Source organism: Engystomops pustulosus, chromosome 3 (genome assembly GCF_040894005.1).
Source record: "Engystomops pustulosus chromosome 3, aEngPut4.maternal, whole genome shotgun sequence".
Lineage (NCBI taxonomy): Eukaryota > Metazoa > Chordata > Amphibia > Anura > Leptodactylidae > Engystomops > Engystomops pustulosus.
The window spans coordinates 213,326,850-213,350,083 of record NC_092413.1 but is presented as its reverse complement, the minus strand read 5'-3'; the positions used below and the strand labels follow the sequence as shown (position 1 = coordinate 213,350,083).

General features: G+C 43.5%; 1 protein-coding gene across 1 annotated transcript in view; it reads right to left on the bottom strand.

Annotated features, from left to right (window-relative positions):
• PKHD1 (PKHD1 ciliary IPT domain containing fibrocystin/polyductin) overlaps positions 1-23,234 on the bottom strand; it is a 358,183-nt gene that overhangs the window by 111,830 nt on the left and 223,119 nt on the right. The window contains exons 50-51 of the mRNA XM_072143767.1: positions 10,093-10,158; positions 9,760-9,888 (exon numbers count right to left, since the gene is read on the bottom strand). Of these exons, the coding sequence (XP_071999868.1) occupies positions 9,760-9,888; positions 10,093-10,158 (195 nt within the window). The remainder of the gene's footprint in view (positions 1-9,759; positions 9,889-10,092; positions 10,159-23,234) is intronic.

The following is a 23,234-nucleotide window of genomic DNA, read 5'->3' as shown; positions in this document are numbered from 1 at the left end:
TGTCCTCCTCTCATTACCTGTAGTAATGGCTCCTGTGTCCTCCCCTCATTACCTGTAGTAATGGCTCCTCTGTCCTCCTCTCATTACCTGTAGTAATGGCTCCTGTGTCCTCCGCTCATTACCTGTAGTAATGGCTCCTGTGTCCTCCTCTCATTACCTGTAGTAATGGCTCCTGTGTCCTCCTCTCATTACCTGTAGTAATGGCTCCTCTGTCCTCCCCTCATTACCTGTAGTAATGGCTCCTGTGTCCTCCTCTCATTACCTGTAGTAATGGCTCCTCTGTCCTCCCCTCATTACCTGTAGTAATGGCTCCTCTGTCCTCCTCTCATTACCTGTAGTAATGGCTCCTGTGTCCTCCTCTCATTACCTGTAGTAATGGCTCCTGTGTCCTCCTCTCATTACCTGTAGTAATGGCTCCTGTGTCCTCCTCTCATTACCTGTAGTAATGGCTCCTGTGTCCTCCCCTCATTACCTGTAGTAATGGCTCCTCTGTCCTCCCCTCATTACCTGTAGTAATGGCTCCTGTGTCCTCCCCTCATTACCTGTAGTAATGGCTCCTGTGTCCTCCCCTCATTACCTGTAGTAATGGCTTCTCTGTCCTCCCCTCATTACCTGTAGTAATGGCTCCTCTGTCCTCCCCTCATTACCTGTAGTAATGGCTCCTCTGTCCTCCTCTCATTACCTGTAGTAATGGCTCCTCTGTCCTCCTCTCATTACCTGTAGTAATGGCTCCTGTGTCCTCCCCTCATTACCTGTAGTAATGGCTCCTGTGTCCTCCCCTCATTACCTGTAGTAATGGCTCCTCTGTCCTCCCCTCATTACCTGTAGTAATGGCTCCTGTGTCCTCCTCTCATTACCTGTAGTTAGGGCTCCTCTGTCCTCCTCTCATTACCTGTAGTAATGGCTCCTGTGTCCTCCTCTCATTACCTGTAGTTAGGGCTCCTCTGTCCTCCTCTCATTACCTGTAGTAATGGCTCCTCTGTCCTCCCCTCATTACCTGTAGTTAGGGCTCCTCTGTCCTCCTCTCATTACCTGTAGTAATGGCTCCTGTGTCCTCCTATCACTACCTGTAGTAATGGCTCCTCTGTCCTCCCCTCATTACCTGTAGTAATGGCTCCTGTGTCCTCCCCTCATTACCTGTAGTAATGGCTCCTCTGTCCTCCCCTCATTACCTGTAGTAATGGCTCCTCTGTCCTCCTCTCATTACCTGTAGTAATGGCTCCTGTGTTCTCCTCTCATTACCTGTAGTAATGGCTCCTGTGTCCTCCCCTCATTACCTGTAGTAATGGCTCCTGTGTCCTCCTCTCATTACCTGTAGTAATGGCTCCTCTGTCCTCCCCTCATTACCTGTAGTAATGGCTCCTCTGTCCTCCTCTCATTACCTGTAGTAATGGCTCCTGTGTCCTCCCCTCATTACCTGTAGTAATGGCTCCTCTGTCCTCCTCTCATTACCTGTAGTAATGGCTCCTGTGTCCTCCGCTCATTACCTGTAGTAATGGCTCCTGTGTCCTCCTCTCATTACCTGTAGTAATGGCTCCTGTGTCCTCCTCTCATTACCTGTAGTAATGGCTCCTCTGTCCTCCCCTCATTACCTGTAGTAATGGCTCCTGTGTCCTCCTCTCATTACCTGTAGTAATGGCTCCTCTGTCCTCCCCTCATTACCTGTAGTAATGGCTCCTCTGTCCTCCTCTCATTACCTGTAGTAATGGCTCCTGTGTCCTCCTCTCATTACCTGTAGTAATGGCTCCTGTGTCCTCCTCTCATTACCTGTAGTAATGGCTCCTGTGTCCTCCTCTCATTACCTGTAGTAATGGCTCCTGTGTCCTCCCCTCATTACCTGTAGTAATGGCTCCTCTGTCCTCCCCTCATTACCTGTAGTAATGGCTCCTGTGTCCTCCTCTCATTACCTGTAGTAATGGCTCCTGTGTCCTCCCCTCATTACCTGTAGTAATGGCTCCTCTGTCCTCCTCTCATTACCTGTAGTAATGGCTCCTGTGTCCTCCTCTCATTACCTGTAGTAATGGCTCCTGTGTCCTCCCCTCATTACCTGTAGTAATGGCTCCTCTGTCCTCCTCTCATTACCTGTAGTAATGGCTCCTGTGTCCTCCTCTCATTACCTGTAGGAATGGCTCCTCTGTCCTCCTCTCATTACCTGTAGTAATGGCTCCTGTGTCCTCCCCTCATTACCTGTAGTAATGGCTCCTCTGTCCTCCCCTCATTACCTGTAGTAATGGCTCCTGTGTCCTCCCCTCATTACCTGTAGTAATGGCTCCTGTGTCCTCCCCTCATTACCTGTAGTAATGGCTTCTCTGTCCTCCCCTCATTACCTGTAGTAATGGCTCCTCTGTCCTCCCCTCATTACCTGTAGTAATGGCTCCTCTGTCCTCCTCTCATTACCTGTAGTAATGGCTCCTCTGTCCTCCTCTCATTACCTGTAGTAATGGCTCCTGTGTCCTCCCCTCATTACCTGTAGTAATGGCTCCTGTGTCCTCCCCTCATTACCTGTAGTAATGGCTCCTCTGTCCTCCCCTCATTACCTGTAGTAATGGCTCCTGTGTCCTCCTCTCATTACCTGTAGTTAGGGCTCCTCTGTCCTCCTCTCATTACCTGTAGTAATGGCTCCTGTGTCCTCCTCTCATTACCTGTAGTTAGGGCTCCTCTGTCCTCCTCTCATTACCTGTAGTAATGGCTCCTCTGTCCTCCCCTCATTACCTGTAGTTAGGGCTCCTCTGTCCTCCTCTCATTACCTGTAGTAATGGCTCCTGTGTCCTCCTATCACTACCTGTAGTAATGGCTCCTCTGTCCTCCCCTCATTACCTGTAGTAATGGCTCCTGTGTCCTCCCCTCATTACCTGTAGTAATGGCTCCTCTGTCCTCCCCTCATTACCTGTAGTAATGGCTCCTCTGTCCTCCTCTCATTACCTGTAGTAATGGCTCCTGTGTTCTCCTCTCATTACCTGTAGTAATGGCTCCTGTGTCCTCCCCTCATTACCTGTAGTAATGGCTCCTGTGTCCTCCTCTCATTACCTGTAGTAATGGCTCCTCTGTCCTCCCCTCATTACCTGTAGTAATGGCTCCTCTGTCCTCCTCTCATTACCTGTAGTAATGGCTCCTGTGTCCTCCCCTCATTACCTGTAGTAATGGCTCCTGTGTCCTCCTCTCTTTACCTGTAGTAATGGCTCCTCTGTCCTCCCCTCATTACCTGTAGTAATGGCTCCTGTGTCTTCCTCTCATTACCTGTAGTAATGGCTCCTGTGTCCTCCCCTCATTACCTGTAGTGATGGCTCCTCTGTCCTCCCCTCATTACCTGTAGTAATGGCTCCTCTGTCCTCATCTCATTACCTGTAGTAATGGCTCCTGTGTCCTCCTCTCATTACCTGTAGTAATGGCTCCTGTGTCCTCCCCTCATTACCTGTAGTAATGCAACGTTTCATGCGTGACAAAAGTTGCGATAGAACCTGAAACGTTGTGGGGTGGTATGAATAAAAATTTTTACTTTTGAAATTGCGGAGTGCTGCCTTTTTTTGGAAAGATAGATAATATATAGATATATTGATAGATATGAGATAGATAGATATGAGATAGATAGATAGATAGATAGATAGATAGAAAGATAGATAGATGATATGAGATAGATAGATAGATAGATAGATAGATAGATAGATAGATAGAAAGATGGATAGATAATGGATATGAAATAGATAGCATTAGAAATGGTGATTACCACTCCCTCTGCCTATGTAATTCTACTTTCTACCTCCAGTCTTCCCTCACTTATTTGAAGAGACACCTGTCACCTCCACTCCCTAACGCCTCCCATTATACATGACATGGAACACGTTACCGATTTGTTTACATCACAGAGAAGAAGAAACAAAAAATCTAAATAATAAATAAAAAATGTAAAATAAAAAAATACAAGTTCAAAAATAAATAATGAAACAAACTAAAGCGGGATGTGGCGTTTGCCTCTGATAATTCTCAGGTACACGGCGGATGCTAAGCGTTTGAGAAGTCGCTAATGACTGCGGCATGGACACGGCTTCCTTTGATCAGCGCCATTTCTATATAAAACATCATAGCATGCCATTGAATGGAAATCAGGTCTAACAGAGGAGCCATTATGTAAGATGCAGCGCTCCGGCATTCATCTCTTCAAACACAGAAAGTTCAAAGAAAAACGCAAAATGAATAACAGAGTGAATTCCAACACAAAAAAAAAAATGGCAGCAGCAGCAGCCGCCGCCGCAGCAGCAGCGCCCGAGGCGTCCTGATATCATATCTATACCCTTCAAAACAACATTCCTTTCGCTCAGAATTAGAACATATTCTCATTGCAGCCGATACGTCTGGTGTCAGAAATGTGTCATCCTGGAAATCTGCAAATACATCTCCGCAATTTGGGGGCTTCAGTAATAATAGTTTTTATTATCTGCCAAGGGAACATGACGGAAGATTCCCTCTTGGGTGTTTGGGGGTAAAAAAAAAAATGGATAAAAACAGAAAGACCAAAAAAAAAAAAAAAAAAAAAAGCTCTAATAATAAATAGTTTAAAACAAATATAAATAAATATTTAATAAATAGAACAAAAACAAACATTCAAATAATTGTAAACATTATTTTTTAAATTATTTACATATACAGGCGGTCCCCTACTTAAGAACACCCGACTTAAAGACGACTAGTTACAAACGGACCTCTGGATGTTGGTAATTTACTGTATTTTAGCCTTAGGCTGTAACAGTGATCACTGGTGTCTTGATTGATAATCCTGGTTCTTATTACAATCCAAAAGTTGTTTTTTTTTTCATTTGTCACAGAGACCAAAAATTTTTTAGCTGGGGTTACAATTATAAAATATACAGTTCCGACTTACAGACAAACTCAACTTAAGAACAAACCTACAGAACCGATCTTGCACGTAACCCGGGGACTGCCTGTAGTACATATAACATATGAGATACATAATGGGGCCCATTTACTAAGGGTCCGCGGAGCGCATTTTTGTCGGGTTTCCCGGCGATTTCCGTTTTGCGCCAAATTGCCCGGGGATTTTGGCACGCGCGATCGGATTTTGGCGCACCGGCTTGCACGTGACAGAAATCGGGGGGCGGGCCGTCGGACAACCTGACGGATTCGGACAACGCACAGGATTTAACATTTAGAATTGTGTCGCAAGATCAGCACTCACATACACCGGGAAGAAGAAGGTGAACTCCGGCGGACCTCAGCAAGGAAGCGACGGATGCAGGAACTCGGACACACGATCTTAGTGAATCGCGGCAGACCCGAATCCTCATTGAACAACGCACCGCGGGATCGCGACAGGACCGGGTAAGTAAATCTGCCCCATTGTATCAGATTTATACCTATAATATATAGTATACAGGCAGTCCCCGGGTTACGTACAAGATAAGTTCTGTAGGTTTGTTCTTAAGTTGAGTTTGTATGTAAGTCGGAACCATATACTTTATTATTGTAAACCCAGTCAAAATTTTTTTGGTCTCTGTGACAATTGGATTTTAAAAATGTTGGGTTGTCATAAGAACCAGGACTAACAATAAATCTTCATTACAGACACCTGTGATAACTGTTACAGCTGATTATTGTAGCCTAGGACCAAACAACAGCAAATTACCAAAATCCAGAGGTCCGTTTGTAACTAGGGGTCGTATGTAAGTCAGGTGTTCCTAAGTAGGGGACCGCCTGTATAATATATACAGTCATGAAATATAACCCTAAAGTTAAACTAGACACTAATTTAATAATACCTAGTCACCTACTACAAACATAAAAGTGAAACAATGATAAAGTAACAGAAATTTGAAAGTAACATTGTTATAGTAAATGGGTTTGATGAATATTGTCATGAAATATAAGACTCAGACTCAAATATACATTATTACAAAATAATTCTACGGAAATGTAATACAGTTTATGTCATGTTACAAAATCCTAAAATTTGATTAAATCCTAATAATGTTTAAAAGAAGCCAATATGTATTATATGTTCATGTTATACAAGTCTAAAGTCAAAACAAACACTGCATTTTTTTCTCTAACGTACTCACTTACATCCCAATACACAGAGGGCAAATGAGTTTAAGAAAAATCTGCGACAACTTGTGTATTACTATCCTAACTAGACTTTAAGGTAATGTTAATTATTGTCCCATGTAGGGATGTGTGATCAGACCCTTTGTGTATGTTGTTAGTAGCAGCAGGACTGTGGTACATGAATTTATATTCCAGGGATTGTAGTTATAAGTGCACTGTGGTCATGGGCTCACACTGCTGTGCTCTGTGCAGCCAATATTAGGTATAGTCACTGGAGAGATGTGTAATCAGACCTTTGTGTGTGTTGTTAGTAGCAGCAGGACTGTGATACATGAATTTATATTCCAGGGATTGTAGTTATAAGTGCACTGTGGTCATGGGCTCACACTGCTGTGCTGTGTGCAGCCAGTATTAAGTATTGTCACTGGAGAGATGTGTAATCAGACCTTTGTGTGTGTTGTTAGTAGCAGCAGGACTGTGTAATATGGATTTATATTCCAGGACTGTGGCTTTTCCAAGTACCATGGAGGTGCTGTCATTGCTGTTTCCTTAGCTCTTGTATTGACCTGCCCCACGGTCCCACTATTCTGCTGTAATATTTAACCAGAAGGAAGCTACATCTTATAATCTGAAGGGAGGGTCTGTAAATTATCTCAGAGAGCACAGCGCACAGCAGGAAACACCCCCATGCCCTACTGAATTCAAACTATCAATTTTTTGTATGAAAAACTGGATGTATGTGAATGTACCTATCTGGATTTTGGACAAGACTTTATCTGCTCCATATATTCATATTTGCATCATGAGCATTCCCCGGTTTGGTTTTTCAGGGGGTATTCTCCCTGCTGCTGGAGGCACAATAGATAGGGGACAAAAACGGGGCTCATTTACTAAGGGTCCGCGAACCACACTATTGTCGGAATATCTGACGATTTCCGATTTGCGCCACATTTAGAAGGGTTTTTGGCGCACGTGATCAGATTTTGCCGCATTGGTGCCGGCTTTCATGCTACAGAAATCTGGGGACGGGCTGTCGGATGATCAGACGGAATCGGACTAAGCGCCAGATTTAAAATTTTAATTTAAATTTGTGCCGCAAGCCATGCACTTACATGCAGCGGGAAGAAGAAGGCGAACTCCGGCGGACATGAGCGGGGAAGCGACACATGCAGGATATCGGGTGCACGATCTTAGTGAATTGCGGCAGATGTGCATTCCGACGGACATGCAACTTGTACATATTGCCATATTTGCCAACCAACTATGGCTATAATTGTCCTGACTGGCTGATAAGTCAATATGTCCTGGTCACATGGACCAACCTGAACAGGAATGTTGGATCCGCTCATCTCTAATTATAATTTGTACTCTGTATGATGGCGGTATTATTTGTACACTGTATGATGGTATTATTAATTATACTCTGTTTGGTGATGGTATTATTTGTACACTGTATGGTGGTAATATTATTTGTACCCTTCATGGTGGTGGTATTATTTGTACACTGTATGGTGATGGTATTGTTTGTACACTGTATGGTGGTATTATTATTTGTACCCTTCATGGTGGTGGTATTATTTGTACACTGTATGATGGTGGTATTATTTGTACACTGTATGGTGGTATTATTATTTGTACCCTTCATGGTGGTGGTATTATTTGTACACTGTATGGTGATGGTATTATTTGTACACTGTATGGTGGTGGTATTATTTGTACACTGTATGATGGTGGTATTATTAGTACCCTTCATTGTTGTGGTATTATTTGTACACTGTATGGTGGTGGTATTATTTGTACACTGTATGGTGGTGGTATTATTTGTACACTGTATGATGGTGGTATTATTAGTACCCTTCATTGTTGTGGTATTATTTGTACACTGTATGGTGATAGTATTATTTGTACACTGTATGGTGGTGGTATTATTTGTACACTGTATGGTGGTGGTATTATTTGTACACTGTATGGTGGTATTATTATTTGTACCCTTCATTCTTGTGGTATTATTTGTACACTTATTGGTAGAAGTATTATTTGCACCCTTCCTTGTGGTGGTATTATTTGTACTCTGTATGGTGGTAGTATTATTTGTACCCTTCACTGTTGTGGTATTATTTGTACACTGTATGGTGATGGTATTATTTGTACACTGTATGGTGATGGTATTATTTGTACACTGTATGGTGGTAGTATTATTTGTACACTGTATGATGGTGGTATTATTTGTACCCTTCATTGTTATGGTATTATTTGTACACTCTATGGTGATAGTATTATTTATACACTGTATGATGGTATTATTATTTGTACACTGTATGGTAGTAGTATTATTTGTACCCTTCATTGTGGTGGCATTATTTGTACTCTGTATGGTGATAGTATTATTTGTACACTGCATGGTGGTGGTATTATTTGTACACTGTATGGTAGTAGAAGTATTTGTACACTGTATGGCGGTGGTATTATTTCTACCCTACATGGTGGTAGTATTATTTGTACACACTTTGTAGTATTATTTGTACTTTGTATGGTGGTAGTATTATTTGTACCCTGCATGGTGGCGGTGTTATTAGTACTCTGTATGGTGGTAGTATTATTTGTACCCTTCATTGTGGTGGCATTATTTGTACTCTGTATGGTGATAGTATTATTTGTACACTGCATGGTGGTGGTATTATTTGTACACTGTATGGTAGTAGAAGTATTTGTACACTGTATGGCGGTGGTATTATTTCTACCCTACATGGTGGTAGTATTATTTGTACACACTTTGTAGTATTATTTGTACTTTGTATGGTGGTAGTATTATTTGTACCCTGCATGGTGGCGGTGTTATTAGTACTCTGTATGGTGGTAGTATTATTTGTACCCTGCATGGTGGCGGTGTTATTAGTACTCTGTATGGTGGTAGTATTATTTGTACCCTGCATGGTGGTGGTATTATTAGTACACTTTATGGAGGTGGTATTATTTGCACACTGTATGGAGGTAGTATTATTTGGAACCTGCATGGTGGTAGTATAATTTGTACCCCGCATGGTGGTAGTATTATTTGTACACACTTTGTGGTATTACTTGTACTCTGTATGATAGTAGTATTATTAGTACACTTTATGGAGGTGGTATTATTTGCACACTGTATGGTGGTAGTATTATTTCAGCACTGTCATATGGTTCCCAACACAACCAGGGAACTTTCTTTAGTATCTGGAATTTTTCCATAAGTAATGGAGACAGAGGAAATCGCTCACAATACACTTCCCTAATGAAGTCTTCAGAGTGTCCCCAGTATTAGGCTCAGTTCCAGTCTCCAGGACTGAGATCCAGCAGCTTTGAGTCATTGTCACAGTCTGAGATCTTTCCTCTGCCCTCCCCCCGGGGGAAAGCAATGGTATGGTCCATATTCTTAGATCATCACAAATAACCCATCAGATAACACTTTTTGTTTTTTTTTTAACTTTAATCCCTCCAGAGCCCGGGAGGGATTTGCAGTGATTTGCCAACTACTTTACAGATATGATTCATATCCCCCAAAATTTATTGCTCATTTGTGGGACACGTGTGAGAGATAATATATCACAGATGAATGTCGGCGGATGCTGGGTGGTGAGTAAATTAACAGCACGCGGGACGCCCACAGCCGGGAGACTCCTAGTCATAATATCGAGGTAACAGTTGTTACCTATGTTGTGTACTTACTAGGTAGGATGATAACATCATCTCCTGCCTGCGGTATGGTGGAGCTATGACCTCCCCAACCCTCGCCAACGCCAGCCCAAGACTCCGGAGAAGACCACCTGAGAACAGGATGCGGCAGAGGACTTGGTTCTGCAAGAAAAGGAACAATTAACTGCATCTTATAGTGGCTGAAATGATGCTATAAATTTCTCTACACACAGTCACCACTAGGGAGAGTTTAGCTTTCCGCATACTGTTTATATATGGAACTCTATGGGAAAACTGTATGCAATGAACTCCTCAGCTCCCTCTAGTGGTGGGTGTCGGTGGTCAGAGCTTTATCACAGTGCTTACCAGTGGTTGGGCGGATACTTATTTCTTCTGCTGTGACTTCTACTTTCACTTGTCCTTCACCTGTAACTGCAACAGAAGAAAATTTTCATTCTAAATCTTGCGGTTATGGTTGTAGACATAGGACGAATCATCAATAAGATCTTATAAGTTATTTGTGATCATCTCAACTGTGGCAAATCGGTCTGTCTTCTCCTGGACATTTGGATCATCATTGCCCTTTTCATAGCAGCTCTCCACCAGTACATACTTATTTGGGACTGACCACACCTTTTTTTTTCACACCACTCCCCCTTTAGGGCAACACACCCTTTGAGGTAATGCAAGTACTCATCACGCTGGTTACTCTCTTTTTTAGAAGGGTGCAGAGGCTCGCACAGGCAGCATGGGGAGTACAGGGGAAGGCTGAAGTTCTCAAAGGAGGCAAAGACCCAGGTACAGAGACATATAGACTAATAGAAGAAGTGGACAACCCCTTTAATACAGATCAGTATTATGTCCTTTACGATCTTGCTAATAGAGAGTTATTGAACAGATTCTCCCATAAGTTTTTTTGTGCAGTGGATGGAAGACATAATAGCAGCCATTCTCCATCCACCAGATCTGATACAACCTGGAGTTACAGACAGAGGCTGCAATGAGAAAAACTGCTAAATAATGCATCATATAATATCATATTTTGTCCATATACAAGTTGAATTTGTATGTAAATCAGAAATGGTCTATTTTAGAATTGTAGCCAAAAAATTGTGGAAAATTGGATTTTAAAAACTTTGTGATTAGTTGATAATCAATAAAGCTTCATTACAGACGCCTTACAGCTTATTGCAGCCTGAGACTATAGTAACATCCAGAGACTTGACCAGAGGTCACAGTACGCAGAGAGGGCTGTCTGTAACTAGGGGTCGTCTGTAAGCAGTAGTGGATTATAGCCCGAGGCCTAAGCCTTCTAGGGGGCCCATGACCGTCCAAATCAACCACCAAATGTTACACTGAGAAGGACCTTCACCCATTAAATCCTTGTACACTTGTACACAAGAGCCATTTCAGGACCCTTGAAGGTCCTCCAAAGGTCCTGAAACTGCAGACAAAGCAGACAAAAGGGGCACATCTTCCATTCCCCGAGAAGCTGATTCTAGTACCAGATGTAGGAAGTGATTCCAGACTTGTAGGGGCTATAATATTCATACAGCCCAGGACCCATGGCAGTCTTAAACGTGCCCTGTCTGTAAGTCGGGCGTTCTTAAGTCGAGGACTGCCTGCATATGGTTATTCCTTATGTACACAAACTGCGTTATAAAATATTAATTTGGAATTTAAACATTTTCTAGGACATACAATGTCATTTAAAGTCCCATGTGATACATTAGTTACACATTGGGGGTCATTTACTAAGGGCCCGAATCGCGTTTTTTCTTCGGGTTTCCCGAAAATTACCGATTTGCGCCGAATTGCCCCGGGTTTTTGGTGCACGCGATCGGATTGTGGCCCATGCACGCAACGGAAATCAGGGGGCGTGGCCGTCGGAAAACCCGACGGATTTGGAAAAACCGCCGTATTTTTTTTTTAAAATGTGTCGCTCGACACACACTTACCTGCACCCAGGATAGCTTGGTGAACTCCAGTGAACTCCGACTGACTTCAGTGCAGCAGCGACACCTGGTGGACATCGGGCGCACTGCCTCAGTGAATCGCCGGAAGACCCGAATCAGCGTCGGAGAACGCACCGCTGGATCGCGAATTGACCGGGTAAGTAAATCTGCCCCATTGTCTTTCCAGGATAATAACGGCCACATTCTACCCATTGTTAAAAAGTGATAAAAAGTTATTAAAAAGATACAATTCTACAGAATTTCTTCAGGAACAAAAACCACAAGTTATGTTTCCAACCTTTTCTAATTGAATTCCGAGTAGAAATATGAACTTATTTAGATTAAATAAAAAAAGTGAATTTTCATATAAGATTCCGCTCCGACCTCATCAAATGGACGGTAAAATAATTATCAGATCCTCGGAATCCCTTTTTAGAACTCTATTCTGGAAATCCGTTTTTCAGGCGTCCGGGCCATCTGCAGATGATTTGCGCCGGCTGTTCTTCCCATCCTTTGCCGTAATAGATTTTGAAAATCTGATGTCTCCAGAAATTGTGATCAGCATCAAAGACGTGACTCAACCTGTAATAATTTGCAGATCTTAGAACACTCCGAATGTCAAATATGATTATTGTAGGAGCCCCGGATACCATTAATGACCCCCTGGGACTGAGCGGGCCGGGTTTCATGATGACGTAAGGATCGTGGTGTAGCAATGTAGATTTATTTTCATATACACAATGTTGTGACTCATTGAAGAGGAACTGCCCTTGAAGGGGTTGTCCCAATTTTGTTTGCTATCCCCTATCCCCAGGGTAGGGGATAACACTCTTATCTGTGAGGGTCCCAATAAGTATATTGGGACTTCCAATAATGGATGGAGTGACAGAGCGAGCACGCTACTCCATTCCATACTGTGGGAGTTTCGTTCATTGTCCTCGGGTGTGTCCGACAATCCCATTCACTATGATAGATAAACAGGCACTAGCTCAGCAACTTCTAGCACTCCCTTTGTATTGAGTAGAGCAGCAGGACACCCGCTCGACCAGCCGTTCCATCAATTAGTGGGTGATTAATGTATGGGTGTGTATATGCTGTATTTATCGTTTATGTAGGTGTGTACATGCTGTATGTATCCTGTATGTAGGTGTGTACGTGCTGTATGTATGTATGTGTGCTGTATGTATCGTGTATGTATGTGTATATATGCTGTATGTATGTGTATATATGCTGTATGTATCCTGTATGTATGTGTGTATATGCTGTATGTATCCTGTATGTAGGTGTGTATATACTGTATTTATCCTGTATGTAGGTGTGTATATGATTTAGGTGTGTTTACTATACTGTATGTGTGTATAAATGTATGGGTGTGTATATGCTGTATGTATCCTGTATGTATGTGTGTATATGCTGTATGTATCCTGCATGTAGGTGTGTATATGATTTAGGTGTGTATATACTATACTGTATGTGTGTATAAATGTATGGGTGTGTATATGCTGTATGTATCCTGTATGTATGTGTGTATATGCTGTAGTTGTGTATTCTGGTGTGTATGTGTATTTACTATACTGTATGCGTGTATAAATGTATGGATGTGTTTATACTGTGTGTGTATATGATCTGTATATACTGTATGGATGTGTATATGATATATACTGGTATATATTGTACGTACGAGTGTATAAATGTATGTATGTGTGTGTATGAGAGTAGAACTGTATGTTCTGGTAGGAGACCTTTATCAGATCTGTCATTTTGGTGCTCTCCGCAAAACACTTAAAAAAAAAAAATTACATTTGATCAAAAAAAAAAAAAAGGGTGATCAAAATGGAATCCAGAAGCAATGAAGCCCAAACGCAGCTTTGTTGTAATTTAAAAAAATATATAAAAAAAAAAACTTTAAAAAAACTATACAGTTTTGGTTATATAGTTGTATCCAATTAATTATAAGGAATGGTAAACCTTAGAAAACCACAAGATAAAAAATTAAAACCCCTTTAATTCTTAAATACACTAACAGATATTCCGGATTTCAGATTCCTTTCTGTCTATCAAGCCCTACACTGCCTTTACCTAAACTTTTAACCATAACTAACTAACTAAAAACTTTATCTATTGTTTATGTAAATGAGCTACAGAGGCTACTGGGGCGTGGTGCAAGCTGACCAAGCATTGGGCGCCAAGGCTCCACCCCGCCGCTTTATCCTCTGAAGCCCTACCTATGGGTGCTCTTTGGCTGTTTAGGTAACCTCTGAAGTTCATCTGCATAAAGGATAGATCTTCTTAGTCAGGGGCCCGTGCCCCAGATCTTTTGACCTGTGCCCCAAATGTTTCCTCACTCTCATCGCTATCTATGTCCTCAGGACGTAGATAGCAATGAGCAGTGAAGAGCAGATGCCGCCGGCACTGATGAGCACTGTGGTGGTGAAGGAGCCGCCGGCACTGATGAGCACTGTGGTGATGAAGGAGCCGCCGGCACTGATGAGCACTGTGGTGATGAAGGAGCCGCCGGCACTGATGAGCACTGTGGTGGTGAAGGAGCCGCCGGCACTGATGAGCACTGTGGTGGTGAAGGAGCCGCTGGCACTGATGAGCACTGTGGTGATGAAGGAGCCGCTGGCACTGATGCGCACTGTGGTGGTGAAGGAGCCGCCGGCACTGATGAGCACTGTGGTGGTGAAGAAGCCGCCGGCACTGATGAGCACTGTGGTGATGAAGGAGCCGTCGGCACTGATGAGCACTGTGGTGGTGAAGGAGCCGCCGGCACTGATGAGCACTGTGGTGGTGAAGGAGCCGCCGGCACTGATGAGCACTGTGGTGGTGAAGGAGCCGCCGGCACTGATGAGCACTGTGGTGGTGAAGGAGCCGCCGGCACTGATGAGCACTGTGGTGGTGAAGGAGCCGCCGGCACTGATGAGCACTGTGGTGGTGAAGGAGCCGCCGGCACTGATGAGCACTGTGGTGGTGAAGGAGCCGCCGGCACTGATGAGCACTGTGGTGGTGAAGGAGCCGCCGGCACTGATGAGCACTGTGGTGGTGAAGGAGCCGCCGGCACTGATGCGCACTGTGGTGGTGAAGGAGCCGCGGGCACTGATGAGCACTGTGGTGGTGAAGGAGCCGCCGGCACTGATGAGCACTGTGGTGGTGAAGGAGTCGCCGGCACTGATGAGCACTGTGGTGATGAAGGAGCCGCCGGCACTGATGCGCACTGTGGTGGTGAAGGAGCCGCCGGCACTGATGAGCACTGTGGTGGTGAAGGAGCCGCCGGCACTGATGAGCACTGTGGTGGTGAAGGAGCCGCCGGCACTGATGAGCACTGTGGTGGTGAAGGAGCCGCCGGCACTGATGCGCACTGTGGTGGTGAAGGAGCCGCCGGCACTGATGAGCACTGTGGTGGTGAAGGAGTCGCCGGCACTGATGAGCACTGTGGTGGTGAAGGAGCTGCCGGCACTGATGAGCACTGTGGTGGTGAAGGAGCCGCTGGCACTGATGAGCACTGTGGTGGTGAAGGAGCCGCTGGCACTGATGAGCACTGTGGTGGTGAAGGAGCCGCCGGCACTGATGAGCACTGTGGTGGTGAAGGAGTCGCCGGCACTGATGAGCACTGTGGTGGTGAAGGAGCTGCCGGCACTGATGAGCACTGTGGTGGTGAAGGAGCCGCCGGCACTGATGAGCACTGTGGTGATGAAGGAGCCGCTGGCACTGATGAGCACTGTGGTGGTGAAGGAGCCGCCGGCACTGATGAGCACTGTGGTGATGAAGGAGCTGCTGGCACTGATGAGCACTGTGGTGATGAAGGAGCTGCTGGCACTGATGAGCACTGTGGTGATGAAGGAGCCGCCAGCTCACTACAGCTGCAGGGAGCAGGAGATGCCGGGTGATGACATCACCGTGCCTCAGCACGGCAGTGAAAGGTGAGAAGCCAGAAGAGAGACTGAGGTGAGTATAAGTGTTTTTTTTTAAATTATGCAAGGGGGAGGGGGCACATTGAGGGGACTTGTCATTACTGATGGCTATGGGTTTGTGGGGAATATTACAGGGGGCTGTGGGCACATTACTTGGAGCAGTAAAGACATTGGGGGTGTGCTGTGGAGGACATTACAGGGGGCTGAGAAGACATTGAGGGGGGCTGTTGGCGACATTACTGGGGGCTGTGGGGGATTTCTTAGTGGGGCTTTGAGGACATTGGGGGGCTGTTAGGGACATTACCAGGGCTGTAGGGGACTTTTCAGTGTGGCTGTGGGGGGCATTGGGGTCTGTGACAACATTGGGGGGCTGTGGGGGACATTTCAGGGCACGGTGGGGGGACTGTAGTCAGGGCTGTGGGGAACACCTTATTGGGGGCTGTGCGGACATTACTTAGTGTAGGTATTAGGTGAGGGGATTCTTTATGTGGGCACGATTAGGCTCGGCATTATTTAGTTTAGGGTCACATTGAGAGCTTATTAGTGGGGGGCCACATTAATTAAGTGTAGATTGCATTTTTACTTGTTAGTTCACGATTAGGGAACATTATTAGGTGCGTGGCACAGTGAGGGGGTGTAATGTAAATTATGGGGCTATATTATAAAACCAGATTGTATGTATGTGTATATATATGTGTTTATATATGATTTATAGGTAATATAGGTTTTATCACTTTTTTTAACATGTTATATTAGGAAGCATTTATTATTTTTGTGTTAACAGTATTTTCAGGAGGACTTTCTGTGTGTCTTTATTAGGGTCCCTTTCACATGGTCCATCATGATAGGAGATAAGTGAAGTCCCCGCAGCGGGATCCATCACCTTGTCCACCACTCACCCGTCCCCTGGACGTCGCCTAATACAATATTTTGCATAATATAAGACCCATTAATCCTTCATCCATCTTTTTGGTGAGATGTGTAATTTTTTTTCCCAGGGTTCCCCTGGTAATCGAGCACATGTAAAAAAGACTAAAGGTTCATTAATTCTAAGAGTTCAATAAATTAGTGGAAATAATGAAGACTTCAATCTTTCGGATAATTACATTTGGCTGGGCGAGGAGCGTATGCTGATCTGCCCGGTGAGAACGTCATTATTAAATAATCAGCGCCGGAGAACCTGACGGACGAAATCTAAGGAATCCGATGGAGCTAGAACATCGATCAGGATGGACCGGCCTCCGCTGAGGTTACCAGGCTCCATACATTACCTATAAAGAAGCTGTACAGAATTATTACAACATAATTGCTTTCTCATCTGGAGACAGCGCCACACCTACCCACAGGTTGTGAGTGGTACTACAACTGAGCGTTACTGTCTATAACCTGAGCCTTTGGAACTATGGATTGGTCTTCAGTCCAATCCAATTTTTGCATAAATATGACTAGTAAGGAGTTAGGGTAATGTTCACATGGGGGGGGGGGGTCCGATGAACGCTCAATGAAGTGATGGTGACACGAAGCACTATGGACACTATGGGGGTCATTTATCTTATTTCTCCCTCTTTTTGCACCTATTGAGAGTCTATTATTGCACCAAAAGGCGGCAAACATCCATTATCACAGCAAGAAGGCGCAAAATCACCAACGGAAGGGGAAAAAATAAGATAAATGACCCCCTATATATTTAGTGTTTTGTTGCTACTTTTGCACAAATTTCTCAAAAGTAAAACCATATATAAGACCACAAAACAGATCCCAGAGCAGATCCTCTATATACACCCCCTAAAACCCCAAAATACAGACTCTCCCAAAACAAAGCCCCTAATTATTGATCTCCAAACTAGAAAGTCTACCTACAGACCACCCATAACTAATGCAGAACAAAGCACCTCCAGCACCTCACATTCTCCACTTCAGGACCTGCACTCTTACAGTCATGTGACTCTGTGCAGGTCCTTCATCCTTAATAAAAACTGAAATGATAGGAGTGTTGCTTCCATTTCTTCATCCCATTAATAGCATTTTTTGGTAGTTTACCTCATATCTTTTAAAGGATAGAGATAATTCTACATCGTACACAAGACATTTTACACAAGTGTCACTTCCATGACCTAATACACAGAGCAAGGTCTATAGATGCATGAATGCGAAAGGTGGTGGAAAGTAATCAGAGCGGCCATCCAGATCCTATTATTACCTGCTCCTGTAATTCATAGAATGGGCACGGACCCTTATGGATCACCTGTATAAAGGTGTATATAAGATAGATAGAGATGAGATAGATAGATATGAGATAGATAGAGATGAGATAGATAGATATGAGATAGATAGATAGATATGAGATAGATAGAGATGAGATAGATAGATATGAGATAGATAGAGATGAGATAGATAGATATGAGATAGATAGATAGATAGATAGATAGATAGATATGAGATAGATAGATAGATAGATATGAGATAGATAGATAGATATGAGATAGATAGATAGATAGATATGAGATAGATAGATAGATATGAGATAGATAGATATGAGATAGATATGAGATAGATAGATAGATATGAGATAGATAGATAGATAGATAGATAGATAGATAGATAGATATGAGATATATAGATAGATAGATAGATAGATAGATAGATAGAAAGATAGATAGATATGAGATATATAGATAGATAGATAGATAGATAGATAGATAGATAGATAGATAGATATGAGATAGATAGATGGATATGAGATAGATAGATATGAGATAGATAGACAGATAGATAGATAGATAGATAGATAGATAGATATGAGATAGATAGATAGATAGATAGATAGATATGAGATATATAGATAGATAGATAGATAGATAGATAGATAGAAAGATAGATAGATATGAGATATATAGATAGATAGATAGATAGATAGATAGATATGAGATAGATAGATGGATATGAGATAGATAGATATGAGATAGATAGACAGATAGATAGATAGATAGATAGATAGATAGATAGATAGATAGATAGATAGATATGAGATAGATAGATAGATAGATAGACAGATAGATATATAGATAGATAGATAGATAGATATGAGATAGATAGATAGATAGATAGATAGATAGATAGATATGAGATAGATAGATAGATATATATGAGATATATAGATAGATAGATAGATAGATAGAAAGATAGATAGATATGAGATATATAGATAGATAGACAGATAGATAGATAGATAGATAGATAGATATGAGATAGATAGATGGATATGAGATAGATAGATATGAGATAGATAGACAGATAGATAGATAGATAGATAGATAGATAGATAGATAGATATGAGATAGATAGATAGATAGATAGATAGACAGATAGATAGATAGATAGATAGATAGATAGATAGATATGAGATAGATAGATAGATAGATAGATAGATAGACAGATAGATAGATAGATAGATAGATAGATAGATAGATAGATAGATAGATATGATTTAGATAGATAGATAGATAGATAGGAGATAGATAGATAGATAGATAGATAGATAGGAGATAGATAGATAGATAGATATGAGATAGATAGATAGATAGATAGATAGATAGATAGATAGATAGATAGACAGATAGATAGATAGATAGATAGATAGATATGATTTAGATAGATAATGGATAGACAGATAGATAGATAGATAATGGATAGATATCCCGCCCTTGAAATGAATTATCTATAGGATGCAGAGGACATATTTCGGTGACATGTCCGGGTGCGGATAGTGTTACATACACCCCCCTGATGTGTTACATACAGATACAATACATCATGTTAGCGTTTACCTTCCCATTGTAACAGATATTCTAGAACACAGAGGTTTTCGCCTCCAGGTCTTTTTCGGAGGAGCACTGGTTGGGACAAGCCCCCTGGTGCCTATTGTTTAGTTTGACTTTGCCCCCACAAGGCAGGAGCAGAGCTGCGTCGTGCGCCCGCGATTCGCCATGACACGCCGTGTATTTATCATGGCTGTTAATGTTCCCGTGAAATCCCATTATATTTTAGCATTGATTGATGTTCAATTTATCCAAACGATCACCCTGTGGTTATAGGCAGAATATCTGGAGAGGTGCGCGCCACAATGCAAGGAGATAAGAGGCAAAGTGTCAGCAACGTGCGCACTTAACCATGTCATGCCTGGATATGCAGCAAACCTAGTGGCTCATTGTCTCTTGTAGAACCACAAATCCCAGCCTGCCCTATCTCCTAATACCTAGACCGAACACACAGGGGCTTGTAACCAGTTTACTGGAATCCAAGCACTGAAATTGACGCAATCATTTACCACCTTACACCAATTCCATGCAAAGTGGATGCGGATGGACCTGAAGGGGCTTGAAAGAGGCCATGCCGGGCAACAGAGCGGTCTGGTACGGGGCTTTGCTGCACCATCATCTGCACCAGTTCATGGCCCAACCTGGCATAGAATCAGCCAGACTTTTCAAATGCGGGCAGCATATTATAGAGCAGGAGGAGCTGAGCAGATTGTACATAGTGTCCTATCTGCAGGCAGCATATTATAGAGCAGGAGGAGCTGAGCAGATTGTACATAGTGTCCTATCTGCAGGCAGCATATTATAAAGCAGGAGGAGCTGAGCAGATTGTACACAGTATCCTATCTGCAGGTAGTATGTTATAGAGCAGGAGGAGCTGAGCAGATTGTACATAGTGTCCTATCTGCAGGCAGCATGTTATAGAGCAGGAGGAGCTGAGCAGATGGTACCCAGTGTTCAATCTGCAGGCAGCATGTTATGGAACAGGAGAAGCTAAGCAGATTGTACATAGAGTCCTATCTGCAGGGAACATGTTATAGAGCAGGAGGAGATGAGCAGATCGTACAGTGTCCTATCTGCAGGCAGCATGTTATAGAGCAGGAGGAGCTGAATAGCCTGGCAGCAAGGCTAGATATATCAGCTGCAGGTAGTATGCTATAGAGGAGTAGCTGAGCAGGTTGTACATTGTGTCCTATCTGCAGACAGTGTGTTATAGAGCAGGAGGAGGTGAGCAGATTGTACATAGTGTTCTATCTGCAGGCAGCTTGTTATAGAGCAGGGGGAGCTGAGAAGATTGTACAGTGTGCTATCTGCAGGCAGTATGTTATAGAGCAGGAGGAGCTGAGCAGATTGTACATAGTGTTCTATCTGCAGGCAGCTTGTTATAGAGTAGGGAGAGCTGAGAAGATTGTACAGTGTGCTATCTGCAGGCAGCATGTTATGGAGCAGGAGGAGTTGAGAAGATTGTACATAGTGTTCTATCTGCAGGCAGCTTGTTATAGAGCAGGAGGAGCTGAGAAGATTGTACATGGAGTCGTATGTGCAGACAGCATGTTATAGAGCAGGAGGAGCTGAATAGCCTGGCAGCAAGGGTAGATATATCAGCTGCAGGTAGTATGTTATAGAGGAGGAGCTGAGCAGGTTGTATATAGTATCCTATCTGCAGACAGAATGTTATAGAGCAAGAAGAGCCGAGTAGATCATACATAGTGTTCTATATGTAGGCAAAATGTTATAGAGCAGAAGAAGCTGAGCAGATTATTCATTGGGTCCTATTTTTAGATAACAAATAGGAAAAGCTACAGAGAATGCACATAGTGTCCTATGATCAAGACTTTGTTTCTTAATCAGGGATGTATGTCTAATCAAGACATAGACACACCCCTGACTTTAAAATACACACATCCTGAATAAGAAACAGAAAAAAAAAACTCTAATCAGGAAATAGAAACAATCTTGATGATAAAATAGACCCAATGCTGATTAAGAAGCAGACACACCCCTGATTAAGAAGCAGACACACCCCTGATTAAGAAGCAGACACACCCCTGATTAATATACAGACACACCCCTGATTAAGAAGCAGACACACCCCTGATTAATATACAGACAGAACCCTGATTAATATACAGACACACCCCTGATTAAAATACAGACACACCCCTGATTAAGAAGCAGACACACCCCTGATTAAGAAGCAGACACACCCCTGATTAATATACAGACACACCCCTGATTAAGAAGCAGACACACCCCTGATTAATATACAGACAGAACCCTGATTAATATACAGACACACCCCTGATTAAAATACAGACACACCCCTGATTAAGAAGCAGACACACCCCTGATTAAGAAGCAGACACACCCCTGATTAAGAAGCAGACACGGCTATGATTGGAGAAATAGGACACATGCTCAACCTGCCCCTAAATTCAATTTCAAAGAACTGTGACCACCTCTAAATACCACATCTGCTTGGAGCCGTTAATAGTTGCTGCTTCAATAATTCTGGAGTCACTGTAGCCCCCACCATTCCCATATTATCAATGTCATTAATTTCAGAGCTATATTGTCAGCTAGGTGGAGCCAGAATGTCTGTTTAAGCTCAGCACCACCCACGTGACAGTAAAGAGCCTAATTTGTTTCAGCATTCAAAATGCACATTTAGCTCCTTGTTGCTCCGCCCAGCTGACAGAAGGGACGTAACGATAATGACACCGATTACTCGAGAACTGTGGGGGAAAGAGGGAAAATTGGTGGTTAAAGGATCCCTTTAAATAGACAAAAATGGAAAAAAAGATAAAAATTATTTATAGGACAAAAATCGGTCTTTATTTGCGACAACAAACTGTCTAAAACGCCTTGTGACTATTTATCAAGTGTTTCGAGCACAAGGAAGAGGAGGGCCCTAAGTAAAGGGGAGTTGAGTAAGAAAAGGGGTGTAAAAAACATGAACTTAAGCCACACCCATTTCTTAAGATGAATCGGGTTTATCTTCTACGTATAAAACGTGTATGGACTTCTAGATATTAAAATTGTTACTATTAGGCGACCAAAATTGACCCCAAGTAAAAGAAATATTTTCAGAAAATGTAAGGTTGCCATTACTTTTTCCTCTCCCTCTATGTGAGACCCCCGCCCCTCCTTATCCCTCTATGTGAGACCCCCGCCCCTCCCTATCCCTCTATGTGAGACCCCCGCCCCTCCTTATCCCTCTATGTGAGACCCGCGCCCCACCTTATCCCTCTATGTGAGACCCCCGCCCCTCCTTATCCCTCTATGTAAGACCCCCGCCCCTCCCTATCCCTCTATGTGAGACCCCCGCCCCTCCCTATCCCTCTATGTGAGACCCCCGCCCCTCCCTATCCCTCTATGTGAGACCCCCGCCCCTCCTTATCCCTCTATGTGAGACCCGCGCCCCTCCTTATCCCTCTATGTGAGACCCCCACCCCTCCCCATCCCTCTATGTGAGACCCCCCACCCCTCCTTATCCCTCTATGTGAGACCCCCCACCCCTCCCTATCCCTCTATGTGAGACACCCGCCCCTCCTTATCCCTCTATGTGAGACCCCCCACCCCTCCTTATCCCTCTATGTGAGACCCCCGCCCCTCCTTATCCCTCTATGTGAGACCCCCGCCCCTCCTTATCCCTCTATGTGAGACCCCCGCCCCTCCCTATCCCTCTATGTGAGACCCCCGCCCCTCCTTATCCCTCTATGTGAGACCCCCGCCCCTCCTTATCCCTCTATGTGAGACCCCCGCCCCTCCTTATCCCTCTATGTTAGACCCCCGCCCCTCCTTATCCCTCTATGTGAGACCCCCGC